The 12,108-nt window shown below is 41.3% G+C and overlaps 1 protein-coding gene across 1 annotated transcript in view; it reads right to left on the bottom strand.

The window, feature by feature from the left end:
* Positions 1 to 8,853: 8,853 nt before the first annotated feature.
* The window catches only part of LOC308308674 (crystal protein-like), a gene marked incomplete at both ends in the record, with an annotated part of 28,686 nt that continues 25,431 nt past the window's right edge, over positions 8,854 to 12,108 (bottom strand). Inside the window, 2 exons of the mRNA XM_080754120.1 lie at positions 8,854 to 9,306; positions 10,712 to 10,884. Coding sequence (XP_080610246.1) covers positions 8,854 to 9,306; positions 10,712 to 10,884 — 626 coding nt within the window. The remainder of the gene's footprint in view (positions 9,307 to 10,711; positions 10,885 to 12,108) is intronic.

The raw sequence follows: 12,108 nt of genomic DNA, 5'->3' as shown, positions 1-12,108 counted from the left end.
TCTTTGACCATCTGTTTGCCTGTGTCCATTTATGCTCATATATGGAGATATCCGTATCTGTCCGTCTGCATCCATTTTATGCCCATAAATGGAGATCTATGCAGACACAGTGCCGGTTCCGGAAAACCCTGATGTCAGACATCAGAATCCGAACCTTTCGTGCTGGTTCCAGAAAATCGTGTATCGGATCGGGTCGAGGCCGGGCACTGCACTACCTGCTGCGGTGGGGAACGCGCGTGCCGAATTTGAAATAGGGAATGAATGCCCCACCCTTTAATGCAAACCCCATTATACCTGTTGTCATAAGAGCCGTTTTGACCATATGTTTGCCTGTGTCCTTTTATGCCCATATAGGAACATCAGAATACGTAACCATGGCATTTTTTGTTGACTCATGTGGCGTACGTGATCTCAGAGCCTTTTATGATGTGATGTCACAATGAGTCAGCGCTTGCGTCGATTTCCTCCGTAACAGCCTGATGTCAACAATCAGCCCCGCATAAGGAGATTCCGAACGTTTCGCGCCGGTTCGGGAAAACCGCACGTCGTGTCGGGTCGAGGCCCGACACTGCACTCCGCGGCGGGGAACGCGCGTGCCGAATCTGAAGCCGGTGGGATGAACGGTTCTCGAGATACGCGGATTACAGACAGACAGACACGCAGACACGCAGAGACTTCTCGCATTTATAGATAGATAGAATCTTTTGTATGTTCCTAATTGGCATCAACATTTGTATTCCATTTTGTGCAATAAATGGTTAAATCTAAAATACAACGACAAACATAAGGTATGTCAAACTGATTGCGACCGTAGGACAAGACCCGAGCATCCAAGCGGATCCGAACCGCAGGCGGAGATTCTGATGATGATGACGTTAGTACCGATATACTAGCCTGACTTAGCCGTACTATATGATCTACTATATCAATATGCAAACGCATATATCGTACCGTTTTGGCTTTGTATCATATCGGTATCATTTTACAATGCATTTGTCATCGCCCTCCGTTTCCTCCCATCCTCCTTCCTCGAACTTGTCTACCACTTCCTCCAAGGCCTCCTCCCCGGCTTTGCCCTCGGCCTCCTCCTCCTAAAAATACAAGGTTGTGATTTCACTGCTCACCCAGGTAGTTAATCAGTCAAAGATCATTGGAAACAAACAATTGCAACTTCAGGATATATACAACCGCACCATAACCAAAAAGGCAATTCAGATTTATGACGACTCTACACACCCTGTTCGCCCCTCATTTGAGCTGTTACCATCGGGCAGGAGGCTTAAGAAGGGTTACACAACATAATTTATGCCAACTGCAGTGGAGATTTTATAAATAAGAAAATGATTGAATAGTTCCAACCCCCACAGCCCTTGATCACTGTTGCACTGTTGTTATGTTATGGGATGCATTTTATATAGTTTTAATGCATTGTGTATTTTATGTATGTATGTTTTATTGTTGTATACTGACTGACTGACTGACTGACTGACTGACTGCCTGACTGCCTATGTGCCAAAGACAAATTTACATTTTATGCAAAATTTGATCGGCAACAAAGTTTTCTTATATTATCTTATCTGTTTAAACCTAAAATGATTCTGATTATTATTTTTATCAAAGGTGTCACATTTTGGATTGAAACCACAATGTTGTATCTTCTACTAAACTATTGTAGCATTTACTACTGAACTACTGTAGATACTATAGTAGATGTTTAAATAGAGGATCCTGGCTATGGCCAATTTGTAATAAAGTTTTTTGCATGTGTTTTGAAGTAGGCCTACATTCAATTATAAAATAGTTTCATGTTTAACACATTTGTTGCTATGAAACAAATCTCTTTGAAGTTCCACGCTGCCAAGTCTCCTAGACTTCCATGCAATTCATAGTGCACGCATCATGCACACCCATGCTTTGATCATGCACCGCATGTATGCACGCTGTTCACAGCTTTAAAAAAAAAATCTATCTATATGCTTGTAGATCGGCTATTTTTTTTGAACCGTGTTACACGAAGTTGCAATTGTTTGTTTCCAATGATCTTTGTCCACCAGACTCCACACCAAGCCTGCTGGGCTTGCTGCAGCAGCAGAGCCAAGTCCTGCTGAAACTAACACACAACACTTGGAATTCAAGCTGTAGGATACAATGATGACACTGAGAAACCACACTCAACCCACTAGGTAGGAGTAGGAAAGAGCAGTGGACCCAAAGACTACTTTCAACAGACTGACAAAGAAGCCCTGCACATGGGGGAGTAGCCTATAAATAGACAATAATTAACTAGACACAGGTGAACTAAACTGACAATCAACACAGGGATAGGCTACCACTCAAAGGACACAGGTGCAAAACATTGGCTAATCACAGGACTGGTGAGACAAGACAGGTAACAGCAGCAACAGAGGAAACCAGTACACTGAAATATTACAAAATAAAGGTATTCCAGTGCAACACAAAACCTAACGAAGAAACAAGGAATACAGCATTACTATAATATCAACAGAACACAACTGAAAAGTAAAACTCTAACTAAAACTAGGAAACAAGGAACAAATGAAAACAGAACAGTAGGCCTACAGAAAAGAGAGTGTGACAATAAGTAAATACTCAGGAATACAAAAGTAGGCCTACAAAAAAGGGGGAAAATAAAGAGTCTGAGAATATTTAAACTAGTAGGAATTTATTTCACAAGTGTTGTAACCACTTGTAGGAGAGTCAAGTCAAGTACAGCATATTTGTAAAATATGTGTCATAGTCGCAACTCAATGTGCTTTGGATATAGCCTACTCAAGAAGGTTATCTTAAATCTTATGATACGTAAAAAATGTCATAAACACTATGACTTTTACATGCATACCTGTAGGCCTATGCCTTTATAATGCATACACAATAACACATAGGCCTACTGCAAGTAGCCTATAGCAGAGAATCCCCCCCACACGTGCAATACAGCATGTATAAGTTGAGAGACAGACAGACAGGCCGAGTTAAAGGTAGGGTAAGTGATTTTTGTTTTGAGTTAAAGGGATATTTCACTTAAAAAAAACGAAAGAAAGAAAAAAGGTCATTTTATTGTCTAATCAGGCTTTTATGAACACACTGGACATATTTTAATTTGCTTGATTAATATTTAGATATTTGATGTAAATGTTACCAGGCCCTCCAGGCCCAGGACTTCTGGAGTTTGAAGTTACAATGGGTGTGTGTGGGGACACACCCATTGTAACTTCAAACTCCATTTTAACCATGATAGATTCATTAAAAACACACATTATTGTTTTCTGGTGACTCATACTACCCTCCTAATACGTGAGCAGCCGTGTTTTTTCAATAGCGTTTTTCATTTATTTTTAATATTCTTTTATTGTATTAAAAACCCATTGCCAGCCAACTTAAAATATGAATGTGCGCTAATAATGCCAGGAAAGTTTGTTTAGACTTACTGTTTTTTCTTTTGTTGATTTCATTTTATTTTTCTTTACATATCTACTGCATAGTACTGTGTTCTATTCGTCTGTCATTCAATGTTATATGAGATACTTTAATGGTTTCCTGTGGAAATAATCAGTCAAAGATCATTGGAAACAAACAATTGCAACTTCAGGATATATACAACCGCACCATAACCAAAAAGGCAATTCAGATTTATGACGACTCTACACACCCTGTTCGCCCCTCATTTGAGCCGTTACCATCGGGCAGGAGGCTTAAGAAGGGTTACACAACATCATTTATGCCAACTGCAGTGGAGATTTTATGATTGAATAGTTCCAACCCCCACAGCCCTTGATCACTGTTGCACTGTTATGTTATGGGATGCATTTTATATAGTTTTAATGCATTGTGTATTTTATGTATGTATGTTTTATTGTTGTATACTGACTGACTGACTGACTGACTGACTGCCTGACTGCCTGACTGCCTATGTGCCAAAGACAAATTTACATTGTATGCAAAATTTGATCGACAACAAAGTTTTCTTATCTTATCTTATCTGTTTAAACCTAAAATGATTCTGATTATTATTTTTATCAAAGGTGTCACATTTTGGATTGAAACCACAATGTTGTATCTTCTACTAAACTATTGTAGCATTTACTACTGAACTACTGTAGATACTATAGTAGATGTTTAAATAGAGGATCCTGGCTATGGCCAATTTGTAATAAAGTTTTTTGCATGTGTTTTGAAGGGGAAGCGCTCACTATCCCGACTATCCGCTGTTCCGACATGGTCGGCAGGTTAGTTACTTAGCGTCGGCAGGTTAGTTACTTAGCGTAAGGCAGGTTAGTTACTTAGCGTAAGGCAGGTTAGTTACTTAGCGTCGGCAGGTTAGTTACTGAGGTAAGGTTTACTGAGGTTAGGTTTAGGGTTGGGGGTAGAGTTAGGGTTATAGTTTTAGTGTCGGAATACCGGACCGTCGGAACTCTGATGCGGACCCGTTTTGAAGTAGGCCTACATTCAATTATAAAATAGGTTTCATGTTTAACACATTTGTTGCTATGAAACAAATCTCTTTGAAGTTCCACGCTGCCAAGTCTCCTAGACTTCCATGCAATTCATAGTGCACGCATCATGCACACCCATGCTTTGATCATGCACCGCATGTATGCACGCTGTTCACAGCTTAAAAAAAAAAAATCTATCTATATGCTTGTAGATCGGCTATTTTTTTTTAACCGTGTTACACGGAGTTGCAATTGTTTGTTTCCAATGATCTTTGTCCACCAGACTCCACACCAAGCCTGCTGGGCTTGCTGCAGCAGCAGAGCCAAGTCCTGCTGAAACTAACACACCACACTTGGAATTCAAGCTGTAGGATACAATGATGACACTGAGAAACCACACTCAACCCACTAGGTAGGAGTAGGAAAGAGCAGTGGACCCAAAGACTACTTTCAACAGACTGACAAAGAAGCCCTGCACATGGTGGAGTAGCCTATAAATAGACAATAATTAACTAGACACAGGTGAACTAAACTGACAATCAACACAGGGATAGGCTACCACTCAAAGGACACAGGTGCAAAACATTGGCTAATCACAGGACTGGTGAGACAAGACAGGTAACAGCAGCAACAGAGGAAACCAGTACACTGAAATATTACAAAATAAAGGTATTCCAGTGCAACACAAAACCTAACGAAGAAACAAGGAATACAGCATTACTATAATATCAACAGAACACAACTGAAAAGTAAAACTCTAACTAAAACTAGGAAACAAGGAACAAATGAAAACAGAACAGTAGGCCTACAGAAAAGAGAGTGTGACAATAAGTAAATACTCAGGAATACAAAAGTAGGCCTACAAAAAAGGGGGAAAATAAAGAGTCTGAGAATATTTAAACTAGTAGGAATTTATTTCACAAGTGTTGTAACCACTTGTAGGAGAGTCAAGTCAAGTACAGCATATTTGTAAAATATGTGTCATAGTCGCAACTCAATGTGCTTTGGATATAGCCTACTCAAGAAGGTTATCTTAAATCTTATGATACGTAAAAAATGTCATAAACACTATGACTTTTACATGCATACCTGTAGGCCTATGCCTTTATAATGCATACACACTAACACATAGGCCTACTGCAAGTAGCCTATAGCAGAGAATCCCCCCCACACGTGCAATACAGCATGTATAAGTTGAGAGACAGACTGACAGACAGACAGACAGGCCGAGTTAAAGGTAGGGTAAGTGATTTTTGTTTTGAATTAAAGGGATATTTCACTTAAAAAAAACGAAAGAAAGAAAAAAGGTCATTTTATTGTCTAATCAGGCTTTTATGAACACACTGGACATATTTTAATTTGCTTGATTAATATTTAGATATTTGATGTAAATGTTACCAGGCCCTCCAGGCCCAGGACTTCTGGAGTTTGAAGTTACAATGGGTGTGTGTGGGGACACACCCATTGTAACTTCAAACTCCATTTTAACCATGATAGATTCATTAAAAACACACATTATTGTTTTCTGGTGACTCATACTACCCTCCTAATACGTGAGCAGCCGTGTTTTTTCGATAGCGTTTTTCATTTATTTTTAATATTCTTTTATTGTATTAAAAACCCATTGCCAGCCAACTTAAAATATGAATGTGCGCTAATAATGCCAGGAAAGTTTGTTTAGACTTACTGTTTTTTCTTTTGTTCATTTCATTTTATTTTTCTTTACATATCTACTGCATAGTACTGTGTTCTATTCGTCTGTCATTCAATGTTATATGAGATACTTTAATGGTTTCCTGTGGAAATAAGCTTAGTCTTTTCTAGGATCTCTTTTTAGTAGACCTTGTACCAGTGAACTTCCCAATGTATGAATGAATGAACCATTGTAAAGCGCTTTGAGCACTTGGAAAAGCGCTATAAAAATGCAATTCATAAAAATGCAATTCATTATGAACTGTACCGTCATGAAACTGTACCTTTTCCTATGCAAACTGACAATAAAGTCTTCAATCAATCAATCAAAGCTTTGGCATGAGGGAGGAAAAACAAAAACATGATCTTAGATTACTGGTTCTCAACATGCGTTCCAGGGACTAGCAGGGGTCCAGATGGACCCATACGGGACGGGTCTGGAACTCTAGACCAACAAGGTCAGCAAACCCGTGGCTCTAGAGCCGCATGCGGCTCTTTAGCGCCACCCTAGTGGCACCCTGGAGCTTTTTAAAAAAATGTATGAAAAAAATGTTTGAACGATTTTTTTTATCGTCACTGTCGGGCAGAAACCTTGTATCTCCAAGTTTCATTTTTTTTTCCGCAAAGTAAAGCCCTGCTTCATCAAGACTGACGCACAAAAGTAGTGAAAACAGCAGATCTACAAGCACACAACGCCTACTGCGTTGTGTGCTTGTAGATCGGCTGTTTTCACTAGTTTAGTTCATTTTTTAAATGATAAATACAACGAAGTTTTGGACATACAAGGTTTCCACCTGACAACGACGATATATAAGGCTTTTATAATTGTTTGCGGCTCCAGACAGATTTGTTTTGGGTTTTGTTGGTCCAATATGGCTCTTTCAACATTTTGGGTTGCCGACCCCTGCTCTAGACTGTACAAATGGAACCAAATGGGTTCCATTTGTACACGCACAGACACACAGTAGACTGGGGTCCATTTCAGTTACTGGAGTAAGAGAGGAAATGACCATTTTGTCTACCCAGGACGGAGATGCGAGAGACTAGGAAAGTCTTTTGTACCGGCTGCTCTCAAGCTGTACAACGAGACACACAACGGTCGATTGACAAGGACTACCTTCCTAACGTAGGAAGACGGTAGCCTGAGCTACAACGGATACTACTTATTAACATTGAGCTAGATCCAAAACTCTTCTTATTAGGCCTGTACCCGATCGGCCATAGGATAAAAAACAACGAGATAAAATTTCTGGATCTTGGGTTCCTACAAGCCAAAAGGGTTATCGCCCTTTCATGGAAAAAGACAGGGAAACCTAGCATCGCTCAGTGGTTTAAGGAACTGTCTTTGTGCCTTCCATTAGAAAGAATCACATACACTCTCAAAAACAAACAAGAGCTGTTTGAGAAAATATGGGGGAACTTTATTCAGTATATAAAGGGCAATGACCTTTCTCACTTGATGGAGGAATCGGAAGTGGGGTAATTGCACTCTCTGCAGGCACTTGTTCGGCCTTGTGGCTTGGGACTCTGTGGGTGTTAATGGTATATGTGCTCATTTTTGTTTGTTTTTATTTTTGTAAGTTGGTGTTTTTTTAGTTTTTGTTTCTCGTTTGTAGTGTCATTCAAGTTATTTTATTGCAGTTTGTATTTTCATTTTCATTGTCATGTATTTGTATTTGTTGTGTGTCTCTAAAAAAAACTAAAAGAAAATAAACATATTGTTAAAAAAAAAAAAGGAAGACGGTAGCCTTTTTTTTCTTTTCTGGAACTATATCTGCACTGACTTTGACCTCTAAGGACCTTCCAGGGAGGGTGCTCTTGTGCGTCTTGCGGCATCACCCTTTCTTGTTTTGTTTTCTTTTGTATTTCTGCTTGTGTTTGACATAGCATTGACTGTTATGGTCACTTTGATCTGGGCACTGTATTATATTGATAGTCTTGCTTTAGGACACTTTATGTATATTATTCGTTCCCTTTCCTGTTGTACCTTGCTCTTACTGTACTTACTGTACTCTTTTCTCTGTTCTTGTTTTTTTCTTTTTCATACTTCTCTGTAACTTTGTAAATAATCTTATACTGCTGTGCTGCCTCTGGGCAACTGATTTCCCCCCTTGGGATAACAAAGGTACCTATCTATCTATTTGGTTCCATTTGTACACTGTCAGAGTTAAGGGGAGACCTTGAAATGTGAAGGTTTGAGAAACACTGATCTTCTTAGTACAGGGTTCCCACACATTTTTTACCAATTAATTTCCAAAACTTTTCCAGAATATTTAACCCAATTTCCAGGACTATATAACAATAATTCAGCTCAATAACAGGTCACTTACTCCTATGTGCAATGCCCAAAGACAGGTAGTGTATGCCAGTGGTTCTCAACCTTTTCAGGCTGTGACCCCGGAAATAATCATATTTGAAGAGAGTTGAGGAATTTTGTATACCACGGTTTTATTGTGAAAATAGCTGATCTACATGTAGATCTGCTATTTTCACAATTTCTGCCTCTAATATTTGACAATTTGGCCAATGTTTAATTTGTCATTTCAGAGGTATTAACAAAATCAATAACCAAAGACAATGCATAGCTATTTTTTCCAGGACCTTCCAGGACCCCTTGGTGAATTCCAAAACTTTTCCAGTAACTGGAATTCTTTTTTTTCCTAATTTCAAAACATCTCCAGTAATTTCATGACCGTGGGAACCCTTGTTCTCAGTAGATGCCCAGCTTGTCCCAGAAGTCGCAGATGTGGTCCCGGGTGCCCGCCTGGGCGTGCGAGCGCACCGTGAGGTTCATCGCCAGCCAGCTGCTGGTGTCGGAGTAGCGCGGCCAGGCGGGCGCGCGCTGCTGCCGGCAGAAGGCCGTCTGCTGGAGCCGCGACGAGGGGTCGCCGGCGTGGGCGAAGGCGCCCCAGAAGCACAGCATGCGGTTGGACAGCAGCCTCTCGGGCGGCGACAGCGTGAAGTTGGCCACGGCGGCGCTGGCGAACAGGAAGGGCAGCTCGGCGCCGTGGCAGGCGTGCCGGTAGCAGAAGGTGAGGCCCGACCAGACGCGGGGGTCCGACGCCACGTGGTCGAACACGTACATCCACACGGCGCTGCCCGCCGCCGTGCCCGCGCGGGCCGCCTTGCGGGACGGACACAGGAAGACGTAGTCTGTGACGATCTGGGGAAGAAGAGCACAGGAGATGGCAGAGGACTCAAATCAGGGTTCCCACGCATTTTTACCAATTAATTTCCAAAACCTTTCCAAAACCTTTCCAAAACCTTTCCGGAATATTTAACCCAATTTCCAGGACTATAACAATAATTCAGCTCAATAACAGGTCGCTTACTCCTATGTGCAATGCCTAAAGACAGGTAGTGTATGCCAGTGGTTCTCAACCTTTTCAGGCCGTGACCTCCGAAATAATCATATTTTAACTGGGGACCCCCACCCTGACGAGCACTAAGAGTTTCGGGCCCTATTATGATCCAGGTCTTATGCCCTATGCCTTAACTTCTTTGCCTTTTTTTACTATTTTGTTTTTGTTTTTTAAATATTTCAAATAGCTGATCTGCAAGTTCACAACGTGCAGATGTAGATCAGCATTTGAAGTATTTAAAAATGTTTTTCAAAATAGTGAAAAAAAGTTAAAGAAGTTAAGGCATAAGGCATAAGACCTGGATCATAATAGGGCCCAGGAGTTTTGTATAACACGGTTCTATTGTGAAAATAGCAGATCTACATGCTCACAAACGCAAGGCGTTGTGAGCATGTAGATCGGCTATTTTCACAATTTCTGCCTCTAATATTTGACAATTTGGCCAATGCTTAATTTGTCATTTCAGAGGTGTATTGACAAAATCAATAACCAAAGACAATGCATAGCTATTTTTTTTTCAGGACCTTCCAGGACCCTTGGTGAATTCCAAAACTTTTCCAGTAAATGGAAAAATATTTTTCTAATTTCAAAATATTTCCAGGAATTTCATGACCGTGGGAACCCTGACTCTCCTTCCAGGTCCATGTCTCACCTGAGCCAGCATGTCCCTACGAAGGGGCGTCACAAGGGGTAGGAAAGTGGGACTGAGTTACCAGGGCCCAAGGTGGAGGGGCCCTAGTAACTTTAGCTATTGAAAAATAGCAGATATACAAGCTCACAGCGCGGCACCGAGTGCCGCGCTGCGATCTTGTAGATCTGCTATTTTTTTAAAGGCGTGAAAATGTGTGCAAATCTTTGAATATATGTATTTTTTTTAAGCGGACATTTGTAACTCAAATTGTGCTTCCGGGGAGGTCCCTGGAACTAAATATTTTGAGATGGGGGTCCGTGGCCAAATTCATATCATTTTGGGGGTCCTTCACATGAAAAAGTTTGAGCATCACTGACATGGAAACATGCACACATTTTCTCAAAAATAGCAGATCTACAAGCTTGCAGCGCGGCACTCGGTGCCAAGCTGTGAGCTTGGATATCTGCTATTTTTCAATAGTTAACATTCATGGGGGGCCCGCAGTGAATCCTTGTATCCAGGGCCCAGAATTTGGTGTGACGCCCCTGTCCCTACGGTCAGCGTCCATGTCTCACCTGAGCCAGCATGTCCCTACGGTCAGCCTCCAGGTACATGGGCAGGTACTTGTGCAGGACGCGGAGGGCGTGTTGTTTGAAGATGGCCGTGGTGTACACCGTGCACTCCACCGCCGACACGGGTTTGGTGAAGACGCCGTACACGAAGATCACCCCTTCTTCCGAGGTCGTGCCTGAAAGCGATGAGAACGTCTGCCTCACTCCAGAGAACCAAGAGGATTTCTGCACTAAATATCTTGGGAACGATCCAAGTTTCAAGGCTTAGGGCCTAGAATTATTGAATGATTAACTATTGAAAAATAGCAGATATACAAGCTCACACCGCGCTGCGAGCTTGTAGATCTGCTATTTTTGAAAAAGTTGTGAAAATGTGTGCAAATCTTTGGACATATGTATTTTTAAAGCAAACGTTTGTATCTCAAATTTTGCTTCTGGGTGGTCCCTGGAACTAAATACTTTGAGATGGGGGTCCGTGGCCAAATAAATATAATTTTGGGGGTCCGTCACACGAAAAAGTTTGAGCACCACTGACATAGTAGTCCCTCAAGAACAGACTAACTGAGCTCCAGTTAAGTGAAAAGGACCTTTTCTTTGACGATGGCTGGCCAGATTGCTGACATAGAAACATAGGTTTTTCAAAAACTCTTAGAAGGATTCAAAAGACACTTATAGAATCGGGTCAAAATTCAAATTTTCACGTTTTTTCAAAAATAGCAGATCTACAAGCTTGCAGCGTGGCACTCGGTGCCGCTGTGAGCTTGTATATCTGCTATTTTTCAATAGTTAAAGCATAAAATAATGATACACCATAATGTGTACCCGTTCTAAATGGGTTAACCAGTTGAACGCTAGTGTCCCAATGCCGGGGCAGACGTTCATAGAAAGAAAATGGCGGATATAAAAGCTCACAACGTGTTGCAACAAAACTAGTTTGTAAATCGGCTATTTTCGGTGAAGATATTTGGTGTCGAGCAGTGTTTCTGAAGCCTTTTCATGTCAAGGTCCCCCAAATTGACAATTATTAGCCTGCGGACCCCCAAAGATACACCAGGCTCTAGCAGTGATTCTCAACCATCAAGGACCCCCAGTTTGACATGGATTAGGGCTACGGACCCCATTTAATGGAATCTCTATCTCTGGGATCCCAATTTATGTTGTAAAATCAATGTTAATTTAACTCTGAGAGTGTATAAATGGGTCCATTTGGTTCCATTTGTACACTCTCTGGGTTACAGACCCACAAGTGTCCATTTGGTTCCAACTATCGTTTAGCTGGGGAGTGGTGACCCCCTGGAAAGCCCTCAAGGACCCCTGGTCCTTTGAAAACCACTGGTGTAGAACAGGGGTTCCCAAACCTTTTTGTCTCAGGGCACCCTATAAATATTGTTTTAATCCGA

Source organism: Nannobrachium achirus (assembly GCF_963921795.1).
Source record: "Nannobrachium achirus genome assembly, chromosome: 2".
In the NCBI taxonomy this organism is placed as follows: Eukaryota; Metazoa; Chordata; class Actinopteri; order Myctophiformes; family Myctophidae; genus Nannobrachium; species Nannobrachium achirus.
Note: the sequence above shows the minus strand (reverse complement) of the source record. Positions and strands in the feature narration are given on the sequence as shown.